This window comes from Aythya fuligula, chromosome 17 (assembly GCF_009819795.1).
Source record: "Aythya fuligula isolate bAytFul2 chromosome 17, bAytFul2.pri, whole genome shotgun sequence".
In the NCBI taxonomy this organism is placed as follows: Eukaryota; Metazoa; Chordata; class Aves; order Anseriformes; family Anatidae; genus Aythya; species Aythya fuligula.
In genome coordinates this window covers 13,727,874-13,749,753 of record NC_045575.1, presented here as the reverse complement: position 1 = coordinate 13,749,753, position 21,880 = coordinate 13,727,874, and the positions used below count along the sequence as shown (strand labels likewise).

Here is a 21,880-nt window from a genome sequence, read left to right as displayed (position 1 = left end):
AAATATTCCTACATCTCCTGCCAGAGGAGAAACATTTTGCAAACATCATTAAAGAAGCTCTAGTTTCCTTTGTCAAACTGTAATATATATATATATATATGTATGTATGTATGTATGTATAAATAAATATAAATAAAATTCCCAATTTTAAAGCTTGGCTTCCACAGAAAGAATCCTGAGAAGCAAGCTGCTCTCTGATGTCTCTTGGTTTGCACTGTCATCATATCTCCCAAAATAATCTTGTACCTGCTTGTTAAAACGAATATTTGAGAATCAGCCTATTAGTAGAAGTAAGTGAAAGTCTCTGTTTATATCAGATGTACGTAAAAACTGTCCCAGCCTGAATAAAATAAGCATTCTGATCATGATAGATATATATAATAGGGAATAACAATCTCCGAATTAAGCAAGTATATATCCACATACAAAACATTTTCTTGTTATTTTGGAGAGAAAACTACAGCTGAAAGTGCATGTTTGGAATACCTTCAGATGCAAGAGGAACAGGAATCTGTTTCCATTATGGAAAATTCATTAAATGTGTTTTTCATTTTTTTTGTTTGCTACTGCTGTTGCAAAGTGAGACTGGATCTAGTGAAAGAGGGGGAAATTATGAAACACTTTGGGATCAGAATGTGACCTGCATTTTGTATCAAAAAGCTTATCAACACGGTGGGCAATAGTCTACACATGAGACTCTGACATCCATGAGTCCTTCCCCAGGAAGTACTCACAATAAATTCTACTAAAACTGAAAATCAACCATACCCTCCACATACACTAATACATCAAGAAAAGCATGCCTGCAAACTTTAACACGTCTAAAATGATTTACTACACCAAATAAGGGTCTGGATCACCTATTTAGATATCAAAATTGGCAACACTATTGTAAAACCAAGAAGTAGACATAATTTCTGATGCATAAAGAACAAGAACAGTCTAGGGAGAATTCACTTTTCCCCCAGACGAATGGGACAGAAGCAGCATGCAGAAGGATTTCAGTTTGAACCTTTATGATAGCAGAAGAATTGAAACACTGATTATTTTTCTTTTGAAAAAAGTACCTGTCTTATTCCAGACAGTATCAGATTAAAAGGGCTGAATTTACAGTACACAAAGGCAGTTACAACAACAGTTAGAATTCTTCTATACATAAGAACATAGCATTTTTTTATGCTTTACCAGCATACTGGAAGAAAAATACACCTGTGGTTTCCCTTATCATTCAAGTTATCCAACTTGCTACAAAAACACAATTTAGTGCAATCAACAGACACATGAAAAGCAATTACAATTTATACATACAAGTATGAGAAACATATATTCTGTATTGGATAAGTTCAACATTCTGCAAATAATTAATTGTTCTCTTCCATGATAAATACTCCTCTTGTGATTAAGCAGTATTGCTGATAGATATTTCCTACTGTCTCTGACAAGTGATTATTAGGTGATTCTTTAATAATCAGAGCACAAGGATTTCTGATAATACATTTATCAAACAGAGTTCACCCAAATCCCCTTCTTACAAGTGTGCTTTAAAGCCAGAGGAAGAGATGGCACTGCACTGAAAACAGGAAAAAATTCCTTAGACTTGAAAAGCCAAAATTTTTTTTGCTATATGTTTGTATGTTTATATAAACCTTTTTGCCCAGAAACAACTCATGGTCTGGGTAGCACATGCAGTATATTGTCATATAAATATGGGAAAAGACCCCCGATATAGATCAGAAATTGCAACTTCCACAATTACATATATTACATATAGGAAAATAGTCAACTAGCTAAAAGATTAGCTATCCAACTATAGAAGAAATAAAGGAGAAAAAAAAAAAAAAAAAAAAAAAAAGATGTCAAACCAAATATGTTAAAGATAGCCTCGACATCATAAAAACAATTTTTGCCCTAGTTCTAGTTTTATACAACAGTGTTAGTTTTAATTGTATGCAAAATCCCTAAGTGTCTAAAAGAAATGGTTTGAAGGAAGAATAAAAAGACAGAGGTATTTTTAAGGTTTCTCTGCAGTCATGCTTACCTTAAGTGCATTGTGTGAAGTCACACTGACTCGTCGTCTTCCTCCATCCTCCAGCTGCATTTCCGAGTACAGCTCTTCTTCATCTTCCTCCATAATATCGGACAAATCAGAACCTCTGCTGCTCTCCGTATGGTACTCTTCACCATGGCAATAGTGAGGCTAATCAGCAGGGTGAGGGAGAAAAAACTTTACCGAGTGACATTAAAAATGTTTGTATACCACCAAGAAGGACTAAAAGCATTTCCTAGGTTTGAATTTCAAGCTAATACTACATATAAATTACATAATGCAGCTTGCTCCTCTGTTTTAGCAGACAGATCATATATAAAACTTTTTGCCCATTTATGCTCCCAATTCAAGAAATCCAATCTCAATCTCACAGGTGACCCAAAAAAGAATGTCTGCATTCAGAGCACCAAATCTAGTTTTAGTCTTGATCAAACTCACATAATTTAAAGAGGTCCTTCATGCATCAGTAGACTTGCTGACCGCATTGTAAAAGCCCTAGGATAATTCACATATCTTCTGTTCTTCACAGCTTTTTGTTGCAACACATTATAATTTAAAAGTGATCAGCACTTAATTATTGCAGTACGTTACCATCATTATATGATACAGCTAGCTGATGGATTCTGAAGTTTTCATTCGTGCAAACACTGTAGGAACAGACTGCTATGATCTTAATGTGTTTTTGTTTGTTTGTTTGTTTGTTTGTTTTTAAACCAATTCAATATTTCAAGTTCTTATTAACTTTCAGTTAGTTGGAAGACAAAGAGGACAAAGTATGTCTTACTGAATTGCTATTGTTAAATAGGAGTGGCCTTGGTTAAACTTTTAAGCCAGAACATTACATTTAACAAACCAGATCATAAACCAAACTCATTGTACATGTTGTAACTGAACTAAACTCACTGCACATTTTGTAAGCACAGCATGATTAGATATATTAAAAAAAATGGGAACCACTGTACATGAAGATTGAATCAAATCCTGAAGCTGCATATTAAGGAACATTTGAAGTTTGGAGTAATGCTTATAAGTGCTTGAGCTTCTGTAGCGAACTGAACCAAAATTCCAGAAAGTCTCAAAATTGGTACAAAAATAATGAAGGCCATTGCTTTGACCCTTCAAGAAGGGAGGTCAGACGTTTGGCTAATAAGATTCTTCAACCATGTCAAGACATAATAAAATATATCTTTGCTAGGATTTACAACTCTTTTAAAAGTAATGTAAGAAATTCATGTTTGTTTCCAGCAGGATCAGACTAAAAGCTGCACAGGTGTGGAAAAACTCTTTTGGCAACATCTCTCTATTCCTTACAGCATGCAAAGTATGTATGTATGTTGCTGATTTTCTGCTAATTAGGATTACAGGTCTTTTATGTCACACAGAAATCCTTCCCCCTTCCCTTTTTTTTTCCTCACGGAATGCTTTCATATGCAAGAGTAATGCATGATACAGAAGCTTAGAGCCCAAATGTGACATTTGAGTCACATTTCTGTTCCATTTTTTTCTGTTTCCAGTGCTTAAGACCACTGCTTGGGATAACAACCTATAGATGCATGGTGCCAAGCATTCAGTTCCCATAAAACAGCATAATGCTCCAGTAAGAGGACATTTACCTAACTACCCACAGTTTTACCAGTATGACTACAATAATCAGTCGATACCCTGAATAGCCTGCTGAGCTTCACAAAAATACTTGTTTCATACCAGACAACTGACACAAGAAAAATACCAGGCTACTTACTTGCTTTCCAAGTTCTGACCCTTTCAGAAAATCATCAACTGAAGCCCCCCTCCTTTTGACATTAGGAGAATCATAGCCATCTTCCTCATCATCCGAGTTAGCATACTGGGCTGCATTGCTCCTTTCACTAAAAACACTTCTTCTCTCCATCTATCAAAGCAACAAAAAATGGAAAATTGTGAAGACTTGATCCTGCAACCAATGGAGAAATGGCAAATATAAGACATGAGTACTCAAGAACACAACATTTAAATATACTTGTGGCTTAAAACAATGTTAGTTTTCCTGACTCTAACCTTTTAGGAGCCTGCAGGAGTTTTTTGGTTGTATTATCACTCTCACTCTAAGAATGTTTTCATGTGACCATTAACACAGCTGCTAGCTTTCTTCCCTCTACCACTGTTAATCTTAAAATTCTCAGCATTCTACAGTCAGAGGCTGCTAATGAAGACTTTAATTTCCCCCTTGGCTGAGGATTAGCAGAAGACCTAGTCACTCATTTCAGCATTTTTTAGCTCAGCACAAAAAAAAAAAAAAAAAAAAAAAAAAAAAAAAAAAAAAAGCTATAGAATGAGACTTTATCCTCTTCCTCTACTCACAGGTGACTCTTACCCCTCAGCTTCTGAATGCTGCTGCCTACTCCCATGACAAGGCCTCCTGAGTGTGCCATCTAACAGGCTGGATAGATGTCAGGGAGAGGACACTCAGCAGCCTACTGCAAAGGGAGAATTGCTACTACTGGAGATCAAACATAACAAATATCACTGGTGGAATTTGATTTAAGGTAGAGTGAATCCATCTGTAAATTTCTGTCCAGATCCCTGGACATTTCGAGCAACACTAAAATTAATGTAAATAAGCATGGTTCAGAGCATATGCTATGTCAGCAACTTTCAAAAACAGAAAAAGCATTTCAGTTCTCTTTCTCTGTTTGTTATATCAACTTTCATTTGAGTGCCAAAGAAACTGTCTTTACTCCATTACATTTATCCCAGTTTGCTTTCCTTATAAAGAAAGGGGAGAAATACACACAGAGATTATTGACCCAGAATTATCTAGCTTCTCAAAACTGGTATCATCACCTACTGGCTCAATTCTGTTCTGAAACAGAGATAATCAATACTGGCAGGCTGTTAAAACCTGCATAAATGTCAAAGTAATTGGAATTATTCTGGAGATACAATGGGAGACCAAAGACTCCATATATCAACTCATGACAGACATATGAAGGACAAAGAGAATTTATGAAAACTGACACCAGATCTTATCTTGAAGCAAGTAACTAGCAGTTATGAGCTGTGATGAGAAAATAACTGCCCAGAGACCTTTTCTTTTTTTTTTTTTCTTCTTTTTTTTCAGAAGTAAGGTGCTCTGCATTTTCCAAAAACATTTCTAGTGATCAAAGGTTGATCAGTGCTTTTTATAGTTATGAGCGTATTTGTGAAAGATGCCGCAGAATTTTATCACACTGTTTCTTCTTAAACCACTGACCTTCAGTGTTTGGGAATTTATTAGCTGCTCAGTCAGGTGTATACTACAAAGTTTTTTGATAGTAAGTGCTACAATGAATAAAGCAATCCCTATAAGCAGCAAGAAAAATTTTGCCTTTACCCTATTGCTCTCTGCAACTCGTTGTGCAGCTTCTCTTGCCATGGCTTTTGCAACCGTATTTGGGACAGGTGTGCCTTGAGGTTGAGGGAGTATTCGGTTAGGTGATGGAGACCTCCTCCCCTGAAGAGGGCTGTGAAAGTTAGGGAGAGGTGGCTCAAGTGTGTGCCCATGAACAGGGGATGCCGAACGAGTCTGCTCCCATGACTCATCCATTTTTAAATGTGGATCTAAATGTTCTTCTTTGGTTTCTGGGGCTCCGGCACTTGCTAATGGCTTAGATTTGGGAGCAGTTCTGGGGTGAGGGGTTGGAGGCACCAGTAGGTCTGATGGAATGGCAGCAACAGTAGAGTCCACTGATTCCCCTTGTGCAGAGAGTGTTCGAACAGTAACTTCTTTTGCTTCCAGATTTCTTAGTCTCATTAACTCCACAAGTGTGTTCTCTGCTGTTGGAAAGATCACCTCCGCCACCTGGGTACACAAAAAAGCAACTTACTAGCATGAAGACATCTATTTCCCTCCCCTCATCACTCCCCTCAATGACACTGAAGTACAGCCTTCAAGGTCTTAACATGGAGTCAATTATTGCCAATACAGATTGAGCTTCGAGAGCTCACATTAGGTCTCCACACCAATTAGCACCAGTTGTCTTTAATCCTTTCAAATAATTTGTCCAAAAGATGAAGTGTGTATAAAAAGGGAGCTAGTGATCAAGTTAAGCACAAACAAAAGAACAGGTTCTACTGAAACGCAGGAAAACCCTGCACATATCCAAGTGCCATCACACATTTATTGCTGCCTTTACCTGTCAGTGGAAATTCACCTTACGTAGATGGTACCTGCAACACTGGAAGAACTCACCCGTTGACCTTTTACATAAACACCATAGCCTGTGACATTGGCACCATGGGAGGTCCCTGTTGCAGTCAGAGTTGGTGGTTTCCAGGACACCTGTACAGTTGCTGGAGTGGACCCGGCCCGGACAGTAACATCTTGAGGTGGAGCTGGGGGACCTAAAGACAGGCAAGATTGGTCACCTTTGAGCATTAGATCAGAGTTTGTACATCAGCTGATAATACTTGTGAGTTGGAAACTACTGATCTCAAAGCACTTATTTTTTCAAGAAGACGAAATATTCTTACTGCAGTTACAGTGTAGAAACAGAAGCACACACTCAGCAGATCATGGAGCTATAAACTGACCCTCAGCCTACAGCCATTAACTAAGTTATATTTACAAGACAGTCTGTACTTGCACCTTACTCAGGAACAATTTTTATCCCTTCAGGCTGCATAACTACTACTTGCTCTGAATGCAGAAGATGTGAAAAGGAAAATGTGGGGAGAAAAGTGCCTAGGAGTGGCTGAATGAAATTTTTTTAATGAAAAACTGCTGCAAGTGACAGCAAGTGACTTTTTGGAATATATCTTTGCACTGAATGCATATGGCATACTCAGAAATCACTTTTAAATTCTGTCTCATGACCATCAGTGACTCCAAGCCAAGATTTGCAGGTCAGAAAGCACTTCGGCACTAAGGTGAGCTGTGGACTGCGAGCCAGAACCATAACCTTTTCTATCAGCAGCATGTTGATGTAATGGGAAACTGGACTCAAAGACTCCTCTGCACTGAAAAAAAATATGCCTGCTAACCTTTTAAGGCATTTACAGTACATTTCGGTAATAGCACACCAAGTACATCCTTAATTAAAAGGCATTATTAACCTACTATAAATAGCACTACTTTGGACAGAAACCAAAGTAAAAACATCACAGAGATTATTAGTTCATGAATATTTCAGGCATCCTGTTCTGTTAATTTAACAGTCAAACACTGAGAAGTGTTTCATGCTAAAACATTTCAGATGCAGGTTTCAGCTGCAGCTATCTCTGGGTGATAGCTGGGAGATGATAAACCTTAGTTGCTGTGAGTTTGCTTTTGCCACTGAACTAAGCACCAACAATTTTTGTTCATTTACCAAGAGAGAAAGCTACAAATACTACAACTGTGTGCATTCATTGCTACCAAACAGATCATGACACAAGCATTAATATCAAACAAGCCTCAGCTTCTAGATAAAACCATCAGTGCATTTCAGTAGTTTTTTTTCACTGAGTTTCATCCTTTGCCATGGATCCAAATCCTTCCGCAGGGATTTGCATGGAAACACAATTCTGGTCATATTCAGGACACTACATTTTTTTTTTTGCCTGTACCATTAGTTGCACCTACAGTGTATTTTTAACTAGCAAGGCCAAAGCACATAAACTGATCTAATACTATTATTTCCCAAGACAAAGATTTTGATTTAGGGTTCAATTTCATCTTCGCTATTTTATTTACAGCCGGCATGCCCAACATACAGAAGAGTTCCTCAGTTTACAGGAGAGAATGTATATGATCTAGTCCAGGATCTCATATCTGACAATGACATTCATCTGCTCCCACAGTAGAAGGCACCTTCCTCCCTTTTCTCCCTCTCTTGCCCTCACACCTCCCAAAAAAATCAATATCCAGGGAGTCTCTCTCTACTTTTGTAGGCTGTAACAGAGATTGGTTTAATAAACTGTAATGCTTCTCAACAGAGAATAATTCATTGTTGCTTTATCATGCTTTAGCAACTAGAGGGTGATGCAGCATGTTAAGCAGTTAGCCTGAAAAAACCTCACTCATTTAATAAATTTAAGCCACCATCTAAGGCAGTATATCCCAGATTATGCAGAACATATACCTAGTTTAAAATGCCCTTCTATTAGCAAATGCTACAATAGCACCACCACTTAACCCACTGAAATGATTTAAAATAAAATAGTAAATGCCTGAACTGAGGACATTTTTACTGAGCCTATAAATAAGCAGCATCAAAAGCAGTAGACATACAAGCTTAATTCCCTCTCTAAATTCAACCATCTTGCATGTCTCCTTACATATAAGTCTTGCAAGGCAAGGAAGAGACCAGAACTAATTTATCCCCCTTCGTTGGAATCAAATCCCAGCAAAGTCAATTAACCCATTGCACAATACATGTTGTTGGAATTTTAGTCACCAGGAGTCACTTGTGCTTTACTGTCCCTGCTTCAGAGGCATTCAGTGCTCTGAAAGTCTAACTATATAAGGAGGCTTCTACTTGTCCTTGATTAGATGAATCTATAAGAAGAGATGTCCGAAATTTTCAGGTATTGCAATATATCCCCAAAATTATGACATTACCCTTTAAATGTACTACATTATTTCATCTCTAGTTTTCAATGCTACATCACTGTTCTTAAATAGTGGGAAAAGACTAATAACGCTTTACAACATTTCTAATGTAAAAGTAAGTTGGGGGAAAAAAATCCCTTTCTTTCCAAAACATGACCAATTTGTTACCTTTAACAATTCATATTATACTTCTGATCACAACCACACAACCAAAACATATTTGAATCCCCTTAAATCACTGCATAATCCGCTATGCTATCCATAATGCTTTTCATTACAGAAGAGAGTTGGGTCATCCCTGTAAAAAGTGCATTCAGACACACAAACAACATACAAATAATATTCTAGAAGTAATAACTGTTTATTTCCAGCACTGTCCACACCAACAAAAATAAATAATTACCAGAACTAGTATAACTAGACTAATTAAAAACAATTTGAGATTATTCTGATAAAAACACATTTAGCATGTGATCCATAATGGAGATAAACATGTCTTTCCCTAGTTTATCTCTCCAGAATGTACCCAGGAACCAGGAGGAGAATAAAGCAGGAGAGGAATTAATTATAGATACTGTAAAGCAATCTAATAATCTGCAGTCTTCCCAAGAATGTGACAGTGATTACAGTATAAAGCTAAAGGTTCGGTTAATTTATTTAGAATTTTTCAGAGAAATTTAACTGCAGAGTTTTGGGGTAGGAAGAAAAATATCAAACCTGCTGGCAATGTAGAAAATTCCACAAAGGCTTCCTTTTTTTCTCGTTGTTCTAGGGGAAGCTGCCAGGGCATCTGATGGGGCTTTGCCATGACCTTCACCTTGTAAGCCATATTGGGTTTCAAATTAAAAAAATGGTACTTGTAGCTAGCAGCCTTGACAATGTCAAATTCTTCTTCATTAAGAAAGATGACATGGCTGTAGTTACTATTTGTAGGGAGCCAGGACAGCTCAGCAGAAATCTGGGTTATGTTGTCCACTTTAAGATTAGAGGGGGCTACAATTACGTCCTTCCCAACTAACAAACTGCACTGCAGTTCGTCTGAGTTACCCTTGTTTGTAATGCTCTGAACTGATATTCGGTATGTACAAGTAGAAATGTTAAGCTTTTCTATAAGGGCTTTCGTTCTGCTTCCCAAGGCTATGTTCATCCGTACTTCTTTGTCAACCAGAACATTATAGCTGCTAATGGTTCCCCATCCGGGTGGCACTACCGGTGGCTCCCAGCCCACAATAACACTTTTGGCTAGTTGTTTAATAAGGGTGATTTTTCTAGGATAAGGCACAATGTCTTCTCCAATTTCATCGATGTTCACATCCAGAGTCCCTGCGCCATTGCTGATTATGCTAGAGTCTATGTGACTTGGACTTATCTCTAGGATGTCTCCTTCTAAAGTAGAACCCGAATGGTTGATAAAATTCTGATCTTGTTCACTGCTTAACGTGCTTGATAAACGCGTCTCATTGTCTTGAACAAAATCCACAAAATTTGAAGGGACTAGTCCTCTCTGTCCATCTAGGAGTTCCCCTGGTGAGAGAGAATAATGTCATTAAAGTCCTCAAAGTGCAAATGCACTCCTGCACATTAATGCTTTGCAATAAGTAGATAAGGAAGAAGATACAGATGAAAGCTATACATAAACAGCATTCACAGTTAGAGAAAGTAAGGTTTCAGTGTAGCAAAAAAAAAAAAAAAAAAAAAAAAACACAAGAGAACTCACAGTAAGTTTTCTTGTCACCTTAAATCTTATCTTTCAAGTAGGAAAAGCTGACAATATAAAATACCTTATAATTAGCTATGCCTGCAAGGAGTGGCTTTGCCAGTGAAGAAACTCTGTTAATTAACACAAAGATGATAGGGGTAATTTTAGCAATTGATTTTGTAGTAGATGAAGGAAAGCACACAGAGTGTGTTTAACACTGATTTGAATCTGCATCGTTTAGCATGAATTTACAGATTAAAAAAAATAAATACCTTCATAAAACCCATCTTCATCCATATCTCCATACACATAAAGGTACTTTCCGGCCGTAAGGGGGAGCTCTGCTTCTGGATTTTCATTTGGTCCATCGAAAGGGTTGTAACTGCAAAGGAGTAGAGATGAAAAATATGCGTGTTCATTTACAACCACCACATACCTGAATACTAATCAGAAGAAGGTATACACTTCTAAGGGTGCATTAGATAATAAGTCATCGGTTTGCTGTTTCTGATTACCTTCTGAAACATATTTTGAATGGAGTCTAGGTGAGTTTGTTGTACTGCCTCTATGAACTGTATTGCCAACAAACTGCCATGAAACACAACATATTCACTTAAACACTATACACTTAAAACCACATCCTTTTCCAGAGAGAATCTACTCACATTTTTTTCACTTAGATCTCTTTGAATACTCTGGCCTAAATCTTTATTAAAAAAAAAATAAAAATAAAATAAAATAATTAAGGAGATCTCACTTGGGACATCTCTTCCAATCCCCATCTTCTGTTTGTTTTATATGACGGTCTTTTACACAAGTTATTAAATTTCAACAGAGACAAATTAAATAGAGACAAAAACAGTAAGCTACAGCTAAAGCAAGCTACTCATAGACAAAACTTGTTCTAAGTGTTTAAATCCATATTAATCTCGAAGCATGAATGCAGCTTATGAGTTAACTACAGGCAGATAATCATTCTTTGCTGTAAGGTGTTGTAGAAAACAGGCCTGGCCAGGAGACTGAAATGTCATTTGGCACAAGCAGTGTATTAGTGCTTATAAGAGCATCCACATGTTATAATCATTCTAGTAATCTTGAATAAATATTAGAATCTGTTTAAAATCATCCTGAAATATAAAACTATAAGACAGCAGAATTGCTGATGACAGTAGATGCAGTGATACGGTTATCCTCAGGATGCAAATGCTCCCAAGGATAACTGCATTTTCTCAGAATTGAAGTGTATGGAAATGGCAGTGTTTTGCAGCCTTGGCAAACAGGAAAGGGGGCTGCTATCTACAGCAGTCTCAAGCTTGGTTTACAGTGAAAATAACTATTTTCTGGTTTTGTAGTCTTATGCTATTAGAAGCAAGTGAACATCAAATACTAAGGAATTCAGCTGACCAATTATTTATTACCTGCCAGCTTTGGGCTATATCCCCTGAAAAGCCTAGTTTGTCTAAATCTAACAGACAATCATCTTTGCATGCTGCAAGGCACTCTGCTCCCTCCTTTGTGCTGTAGAAGTAGACTCACAGCCCAAAGGAAGCAGGGACATAGCTCTGTTAACCTACCTCCCAAAAGCGAAACAAAGTCATGTTGAATATTACAACTATGTATTATATGTGCAATGAGCTGGTTTTGTTACCTATAACGGGCAATACAAAGATGGACTTTCCCAGAATATCTTTGCTTTGAGGTATTGGAATTCTGATCATTATCCATCTGTAAAGAAAACAAAAGAAAACAAAACAAAGATTTCTAAAAGATGCATGCACCATTTTTATATCAGACAATATAAATCTGACAGAGAATGTGCAACATTAAAAAAAAATGAAATTCTAATATAGAACAGAATTAGGCACTTTTGCATAGTAGGTCTTAGGCTATGAAGGAATTGCAATTCAGATTCTAGCATGGCATAGAAATTGAGCTATTTCTTGATATATTCCAAAGATTCAGATGATGTTTCTGAGTCTGGATATTGATTTTCCTCAAAAGCTTGCAAAATCAACCCAAATGTGGATTGGTTCTTTGTCATTTGGTAAGTAGAGATGCATGAAGACGTCATGTCCACTCACTTTCATGTTGCTGACTGAAGTTACTTAACCATACTAGCCTCTGACCATCTCACCCTCCTGACAAAGCTTTTAGTGAAGTCTTTATTAAAATACAAGAAAGTCAGTTACTCCAGAGTGACCTATCATAGGTGATATGTCTAGTGTTTCATAATACAGCTATGTAATTATATAGACAACCTAAAATGATACTCTACTATTTTAATTAGAAAACTATCATAGCACCATGATACTCGTAGCTAAATACTTGAGACAAATGATGAGTTTCTGAGCTGGTGTGAGTGTCAGTTTCCACATAGCTGGAAACAATGAATATCACATAAAATATAGCCCCCTTTCCAATCCAATCCAATCCAATCTGCAGCAGCAGCAACTGCTGAATTCCACACTTTCTATTATCTGAAATCACATTCCATCGACCTGCTGGACAATCACCTCCCTTGACCTGTTGGCCACTCCTCTGTTGATGCAGCCCAGGATGCAGTTGGCCTTCTGGGATGCAAGCATGCACTGCCAGCTCACGTCAAGTTTTCATCCACATTTCCTTATGATTTTATTAACACACTCTCCTTTGGGTCTGAATACTTCTAAAAAAGAATGGAACTTAATTTCTGTGTGCTTGCATAAGGTAAGTATGTATCACATAATTACACTCAAGGCAGCACACAAAGAACAATTCTGCAAAAGAGGGCTTGACATTCTCAGTGAGAGATAACTCAAAAACAATAAAAAAAATGAATTAAATTTGACACGCATGTCTTCTGTTCCTTGCTGTTAGTTCTGCTTCCCTAAATCTCGTTGCTAAGCTGCTGTTTCTGGTTTGACTACTTCGGGCTGCTTTTTCTGTGGCCTCTACAAAAAGAAGTGAATGTTCCACATTTCATGGTGGTAAGGACACATAATATATTTATTTGTGGATAATCCATAGTAACAACTATGGAATTTCTACTGTACTAAAATCTAATATGTTGTTGAATATCCTACACCATACTCAGTCTTGCAATCCATTTAAAAACATTTGGATTTTATCAATTTTCAGAGGTTCAGTAGCAATGAACATAAAATAGTAGAGAATATTCACACAGTTTCAATTTATTTACTTCTGTAAAGATAAAAATGGGAGTCTGGACTGTAAGCTGAGGGTACAAAGTAAAGATAATTTCTTCTGTTTGCCCACATATAACAGGCATATAATATTTAATATATAATATTATACCTTTCTATAAAGCTTTCAAAATGTGTCCTATACCTTCTTATATTTAAAATTTTCCCAAAATATCAACAACCAACTTGTCACATTGTCTTCGTAAAGTTCTTAGGAGTTTCCCACTGGCTTTCTACAAGAATTCTACTAAAATCTAGAAAACCTTTTTAAGAAGGACCACTCAAAAGTACAATTAAATACAAGTTGGAAAGTTGAATAGTGTAAGAGCTTAGAGTAAATGCTCCAAATTAGTTTAGAAGAGTGTTTAGAAACTGCTTCTAGCAGGTGGTATGAGCCTAGTTGTGGTGAGAAAAGTAACACATCATGAAAACCAGGCAAAGAACAAGTACTGCAAAATAAGCCACTTCTCAAGCCTAAAGCACACTTGCCTTGACAGGGCACTGGTCAGAATTGCTCTTTTACATGTAGATACCAAGGCTGTATCAAAGTCACACATTTTGGTAGATACAATAATAATAATAAACCTGTGTAACAGACATACACCAAAACAGACACAGACAGAAGTACTGACCTGCACCTTTTAAGCACACAAGTAATGCAGAACTCTGAATGCAAGGATGAGATTTTCATAGAAGCCTAAGGGTCTCACACATGCATTTGTCATACCATGTAACTAGCATATCAACTAAGACTTTGAAAAGTTCAGTGAAATTCCCACTGGTCACATTCACAATTTGTCTCAGACAATGAGAATATTCTTGTCTTTTCAAAGGAGATGGATGATCCCACATCAGTCCCTGGAGAAGAGATCCTGGCCCCATAACACACATTTCCAGTAACAAACTTCAAAAGACTCACATCTGAATCAAATCTGCATCTTGGGGTACCAGATCTTGACTTGGACAAGAATGTAGGTTTGACAGACAATTGCTCTGGTTTGTCTCCAGATATTTGAAGAGGTCGTATAAATTCTGAAATCACAGAATGGCTTCCAGAAGGACTTTCATGACCTGGCAGTGAAGAAAACACATAAAAGAGTAAATAACTGCTTTCAAGAGAAACATTTCCAACTAATAACAAGAAGAGAGTTATTTTCTCCTCCTTTTAGAAATCATTCTAGAAAAACACTAGGGTAGGTAGAGTGAAGACAAGAAAAGTAGCTAAGCCTACTACTTCACAGCCTTTTGACAGATTACATAAGTCAACATTATGTAGTGGAACATCATGTAGATAGTGAGGCTATTTTAATTCAAAAAAATAAAAGTTAAAGCTTTCCATAATGCAAAGAATTCTGTTTTAGTTCTGAGCACCTTGATATCTTCGGAGAAGTAAAGTAATTTGCCATGTCGTTGAACATGTTCAGGACTAGAAAGCTACTGTTGGAACCCCTCTATTTCTTTTGGTGACCCTCTCATATTCTGGAAAATAAAATCAAGTTGTGCAACTATCTTCAAAGAAAGTGACTGACATGTAAGTCATTTGGTTGGCAGGATATTCATTTTGAAATGAAGGGAAGTATTTTGGCATGCTGCGGGGCCAAGAAGTTCCAAGAATACCTGTTGCATATTTGTTATGAGTACCTCATTAACACCAGTACTAAACACACAATTAGATCATATTGCCATCAATTATTTTTTTTAAAGAGAAACTATGAAAAAGAAAACATCTCCAAATACTTCTTTATATATATATATATATATATATATATTATTGTGCTTTTTAAACACACCTAAAAATAAAGACAATACATACTGCACATTTAAAGGACCTAAGGAGAAAGGCTTACAAGAGGCTGAACACACTAATCTCCTATTGTCTAAAGTGAAAACTAGACCTAGTGGTGAGGAGACGTACATAAAAAGAACTACTTCATTAAGGTTGCAAGAGAACCAAAAAAGGTGAAATATAAAATATTTTCATAGCTTTCCTCCTTCACTATTAGGTTAGTCCCCAAACCACATGAAAAGAAGCAGAAAATTGTAAACTGAGCATAATTATACCTGCAGCATCAGCAGAAGTTATAGCAAAGTCTGGGGCATTGCTGACACAATCAGATATCCAAGGTGTCTTCTCTCCTCTTCACTTTTTCTCATTAACATAACAAGTCTATGCTCTAATTTTTCAGACCATAGATATATGCAGGTTTGGTATTTCCTCTCCAGTTCTGCCAGAAGTCTGGACAGCAAAGTTTTGCTACTGAATTGCAAACTTCCTAGACACGTCACCTGGAATTAACACTGGAACTTCTTTATTCATTTTGCAGAAGACCATAACCTCCAAAACATAACATCAGAGGTTTTTTTTCTGGTGTGCTCCTTAGTCCAAAGTTATTAATTTTTTTTCTGCATTAGTGTAATTTACAGCAAGACAGCTTAAGCACACTGACAACAGGGAAACGTACCAGTCACCTTACAAAAGATTTATTACAATCAGCCCTGCTTGCAGCAGTCCTCAGGCTGGTAAAGGCTGCATATTTTGTTCTTGGAACCTTTCTCACATGTATAACAGAAAAGTCATCCCTGTTAAGAAACCTTTAGCCAATTAAGCTCCTTCTGTTTGCTGTTAATGTGCTTGCCATATCAGCCTGTCAGAGCCAAGCCTGTAAATAATTGCTCCAACTGTGATTATTCATTCAAAGGAAACTGCTGTTTGGTCTCATACCTCCTGGCTTTGTTACTAAATTCGTTGCACTACATACAAAGTGTGGAGAGAGATTCTTAGAAGATCTAGCCCTTGCTTTGCTAGGATGATTCTCTTCTTCAGCCAAGGCAATTCATTGAGATGTCTGGGCTTGAACAACAGTATGAATATGGAGGAATGAGACCAATTAAAACTCTTAAAATTTGTTCTTTCACTGGAAACTAATTAAAAATGCATCTTTGCCTTTATATTTGCACTGTGGATAAAACTAACACTTAAAAAAAACACCAAGGTACTAGTTCATAAGAACATCCAGAAGCTTCTAGAAAAAAGCTTCTCTTTTACCTCTAAATTCTAGGAGAATTAAAAAGCCATGTGCTTTTTTTTTTTTTTTGTGTGTGTGTGTGCATGTGAAGTCTTGTAAAATCCATATGCCATCAAAATGGCCATTACTAGCAACAACCTGTCAAGGAAATCTGAACACCCTTCCAAGGAAAGAGGCAAAGAAGAACTCCAAACGTAATTTAAATGTCTCAGGCAGAACTAAAACTGACCATAGCTGAAGTACAATTAGCCTCTCCATTTTATTTATGGGACTGCTGATTCATTATGAACTACCTAAATTATCTAGATAGGCCATTTAAATGCACCCTTTATCTGATGAATAATAAATCTTGAAGGTTTTTGTATTGGGTTGTGACATTATTATATGCTCAGAGTGAACTTTTTATGTTCTAATCTATTCTGGCTAGGTTTATTTCATTTCCTGATACATTTAAAAATTGTCAATTAAGGCAAAGCAGCTGGTCATAAACTGATCTCATTTCCGTCATTTGCTTTGCTTTGAAAGCTGTCCTTGTGTTTCCTCATGTGTTCTTTTTTCCTTACACATAATAAAAATAATTACACTTCTGGTTTGAAGAACTTGCTTTAGCATTACCATCATTATTCTGAAATAGTTGATTTCAATAATTAGACATTCTACCCACTTGCTTAAACATTATTTGATTGTTATCATTGCATTCATACTGAGAATGAATATTGTCCAAGGATTTCTGATGTTTATACTACAGTGCTGCAGGCCCTGAATTCTAAGTAGTATAAAGATCAATAAGTTATGAAAAAAGGCTTTGAGAACAAGGCCTTTAAGTGACTTCAGTACAGACCTAGCTGTGTTCCGTGTTTCCAGTCCAGATCTTTTTTCAGGATTTTTGTTTATTTTGTTTTGAAGGTTTTATTAAAAGCTGTTTCTATTAGCAGTTATAGAATAAATACTACATAGTGTGTTAAGTTTGAGTCAGGACCTAAGAATGTTTAGTTGATTTTTATTTGAGTACTGAGGACTATTTACATCAACTCCAGAGATAAAGACTGGACCTTCACAAGCTGCCTAAACAACATTTCAGTACTTAATTACCTTTCTAAAAATATGTCTTGCTTTGAAAATCCTACCCTTAGGGACATGAAGAGCTAATCCTGTTGTTGTTAAGGAAATTTCTGCTAAATTCTTACAGCCATCAGGTAATGTCTTGTGAATTCTCTATTTAATGCACTTTAATATCCACTTAGGTAAGATTTACAGCTCCAGAAGAGCCTTTTAAGCTTATATATACACCACAGTGGGTGAGACTGCAAACAGCTATAATTTTGTGTTTTGAAAAACTAAGCCATATAAAGTACAGAGTCACTGAAGCAGAATAAAAGAAGGATGTCACCCTGGTTTCTTCTGACTTGGTTTCACACTGAGTGTGGCACCCTTCACCAAAAATAACTGCTCATCTATAGTGATATGGAAACGATTTGTGATTTCTAGGCCCTACACCTCACAATTTTTCTAGAAGCTTAACAAGATTAAATAAAACAAACAAATAAATACAGACTATTTTGTTTGTCTACTTCCTCTTTATATTTATCCTAAAACAATTTCAGGGGAATTTGTAAGCTATGGAAATTATCTGATAACAGGAAACTACAAGTGTTTCTTTGTAGAACAAGTAGTAAAAATTATTCTGTCATGGGTGATACTGAGCTAAGTATCACCTGCTTGTGAGCACACTTCTCAGCCTTGATAACAACATCGTTATACACAATCTAAAAATTTACATGCAGGTTCCTTTCAGGTGTCCTCAGGTAACTTCTTGCCTTGAAACTTTTTATGAATAATGAATTGTTAACAAAGATGTGTGGTCTGGAGGAGCAGTTGCCTCTGGCAACAGGCAATTATGACCTGGTGAAAATTCACCACAGAGCCTGTCAAAACACACACTGAGCTGAGCATACTAGGTACTTTATGCATAAAAACACCAATACAGATTTTTTTTTTTAACTTTACATTCTCCATTTCTTTTAAAACTTATATCAACAATGGCGTAACTTCTCAGTTTCTGAAATACCCAGTATTTAAGTGTTCAACTACCAATTTTAACATGGTTAAAATTTTAAACACATTTGCACAGTTTAGTAAACAACTATGGGTATTAGTGTGTTATGGGTATCAGGTGTGTTAAAATACATCCCATGAAACTCCTTTTCAACCAAAACCACTTTGTGGCAGAATTTTTATTTAGACAGACAGTGTTTGCTTCTGTCAAAAATTTATTTTATATTTTAATTTCTTTTTTTTTTTTTATGGAGAAGTCTGTACTTTCTGCTGAAAAAATGCAACTAAACCAAAAAACATTTTCATATTTGTAAAAATATTCCATTAAGTTTTCCCATTTTCTGCTCAGCTCTATCTACAAGTTTTTTTTAATGTAATGGGTAGTGCATTGTGTCTGTTTTTTCTTTCCCTGTGAATTGTTACTTCAACAAGATAGCAGACCAACTCCTGCCCCTGAAACTTTAACAAAGTTTTAAGAAAATTTTCCAGCAAAGCCTTTATATACTGTCAGTCTTTCTACTTTCAACAGAAGTAGATCTTTACATAAGGAATACATCATTTTAGCATTGAACAGGTTTCTTACTGCTACACCTAACAATGAGTAGAGAGAATTCTGCTACCTGAATAAATCCAGAACAATCTCAAGTGAAGGTCTAAGAAATACTCTGAAATTTAAACAAGTCACTAAACAGGATCAGGACCAAATTCTATCTTCCATTTATATAATCAAACTCTATTTACACCATTGAGTTGCTTCTTAAAACCTACAGGACAGATCAGACACCAGATGATCTTCGAAATCTTTTCCAACCTTAGTGATTCTATGATTCTGTGAAGCAAAATGCACATTCTTACCTTTGCCTATAGAAGTGGCTATTCCATTCACTAACTGGGATAGAGATTTACTGGGAGAACCAGGAACATCTGAGGATGCTACTGTGTTACTGCTCAGGAGATCAATCTTCCCTGCTTGCTGCCGAAACTTCTCCAGCTCTCTGGACAGGAGGTTAAATTGTTCACTTTGTGTCCGGCATTTTTCCTCTAGCTCTCGGACCTTGGCCTGCACAAGCAAGACATAACACAGACATTTGTCTGATGTCAGAGCAAGTTATGAAAGGATTTGATTTTCCAAAAGTACCAGGATAGGCAAACTATTTGGGATAAAAGCACCCATTGTTTTTTGTTGCCCCTAGTTTTTGTCCCCCTAAGTTCTCATTCATATTTAGAACAAAACCTTTTAGTAACTCTTCAATATTGAGGTAAATATTCTTCTCATCCTCAATTCCCAAAGTGGAAATTCCTCATCATAATTTTTGCCTAAGAACATCACTGCCAAGAACACCCGCAAACAGAACGTATGGCATTGTGACATACACACGTATCTGAATGTCACTTTTGTATATTTTTCCAATGTTTTCTAAAACCCAGGTACTTTTCTGAGGTTTGCCCATCCTCAACTATTAAGTTGAAGAACTCTGAATCACTAGATAAACTTTAATATATTAGAAACCAACAAGAACAGCAAAAAACATTGGATCATGCAGAACGTGGGACTAGCTACTGGCTGAATTCCCTTTCAAAAATAATGCTCCTCACTGTATGTGCCAAACCACGCAGAAGTAATTCAGACAGCAGCCAAGGGAAGATTGTTTGCAAGCTTGGGAGAAGTATAAAAATGTCACTGTGGGCAAACATTTGTTATAATTTTGAGGCATCAGGAAATAACAAAACGGAACTTAAAAGATAAGCTTCTGTGATGACTTGCAAAATTTGCCTACATACTGTTTAAGAAATCTTCACATGAAAAAAATGGATGGTGTAACTGAAAGGAAAGATTCCCTGGATGAAAAGAATTACAAATGGCATGGGAATTCAGGATTTCTTCTACAGCTTTAACTCAAAGCAAATTTAAGAGTGGCAAAGACAGTGAAACATGAAAATACCTTTCATTTTATCCAAATCTGCACATTTAGTGTACCAGCTAAATTAAGAATATATTAATGATTTTAATATAGCACATTTAAATTTCAATCTGCATCTATAAACAGCCTGCATATCTGCTTGCATACACTATAAGGTGTTCTTGATGAGTACAAACAGAAATCAAGATTTCCCAGAAGGCTGGAAAAGATCACATTAATTAACACCTGTTGAGAAGACTGAAGAATTAGCAAAACTCCTGAGAAATTCACTTGTGAGGTCTGATTTTCACACAGGGGAAAGCAGTTGGTCTGTACTCCGGAAATGTGCCAGAGAGACTACTGTTTGTGACCTAGGGAGCACCCATGGCTCACATGCTGTGACCCTAACACTGCAAGCAGAAGCAGCTCAGAAGTAGTAATAGGGACCTTAAATGGAAAGCTCATGCGTTAGATCCTAATCTGATGCTTCACGATGAAAAAACGTCACTTTCCTTCATTAAAACCCCCTTTATAATATTTAAACAGCCTATTTAAACAGCTGTGCTAGCAAAGGAAGGCTGGATATCAATGAGGTTCATTCAAGTGTGCTAAGGTTTCTTTTTCTTGAAAGAGAAAAATTTTCTCAGTTCCTATGAGGAGGAAAACTGCATGTAATACATATGAAGAAAACTACACATATTACATAACACCAATAGAAGGATCTTAGCACAACTAAAGATAAACAAAACACTCCTTATAGTCCCCAGAAGAACATATGAATCCAAATTTCCTCACTAATGATTGTGCGTTTGCTTGTTCCTTTTTTGGAATAAATACATTTTTAAAGCTACAATAAATTTTGAGGATGTAATTTCTTTGTACTTATAAAAACACAAATTAATTTAGTTCTGCTAAAAAAGTCTCAGTGTATATATATTTAATAACTGATTTGCATTGCAGTATGTGCCAAAAGTATGTCACTTTTCTTTTGATCATCTAGAATCTTTATCTAGAGTTGTCCTCTCAGGATAGTACGAAGCCTGAAAGAAAAATGCCTTTACTGCTTTTTTTAATCAAGCTTGTGAGTTAGAAGTGAGCACAGATCTGGTGCTGTATAAAAGAAAAACTACCGTAAGAGCCACAATAGTACAGAAGTAACAGGAGGCATCCCTGTATCTATCTTTGTTTCCTGATTCCAGAGAGGTGCTTGGTTCATTTTTAATTAGCCAGACTCACTTCTCTATAGAAAATCAACGTGCTCATACATATATGAAATGATGCACAATGAAATGAAACATGTGCTTGTATTCTCAGAAGCACTGAATTTGTACTCTGTATCATGGCACTGCCCAGATAGTCTCAATAAAAATAGCGCAAAAGTGTCACATCCACCAGATCTCCCTACGACTGAACCTACCTA

The 21,880-nt window shown here is 36.5% G+C and overlaps 1 protein-coding gene across 11 annotated transcripts in view; it reads right to left on the bottom strand.

Moving 5' to 3' along the window:
* The window catches only part of RIMBP2 (RIMS binding protein 2), a 106,800-nt gene that overhangs the window by 22,692 nt on the left and 62,228 nt on the right, over nucleotides 1–21,880 (bottom strand). For all 11 annotated transcript variants that reach the window (XM_032198695.1, XM_032198691.1, XM_032198693.1 and 8 more), the window contains 9 exons: nucleotides 19,415–19,619; nucleotides 14,398–14,549; nucleotides 11,945–12,021; nucleotides 10,569–10,678; nucleotides 9,315–10,121; nucleotides 6,258–6,409; nucleotides 5,400–5,867; nucleotides 3,789–3,938; nucleotides 2,039–2,197 (listed from right to left, as the gene is read on the bottom strand). In XM_032198695.1, coding sequence (XP_032054586.1) covers nucleotides 2,039–2,197; nucleotides 3,789–3,938; nucleotides 5,400–5,867; nucleotides 6,258–6,409; nucleotides 9,315–10,121; nucleotides 10,569–10,678; nucleotides 11,945–12,021; nucleotides 14,398–14,549; nucleotides 19,415–19,619 — 2,280 coding nt within the window. The remainder of the gene's footprint in view (nucleotides 1–2,038; nucleotides 2,198–3,788; nucleotides 3,939–5,399; nucleotides 5,868–6,257; nucleotides 6,410–9,314; nucleotides 10,122–10,568; nucleotides 10,679–11,944; nucleotides 12,022–14,397; nucleotides 14,550–19,414; nucleotides 19,620–21,880) is intronic.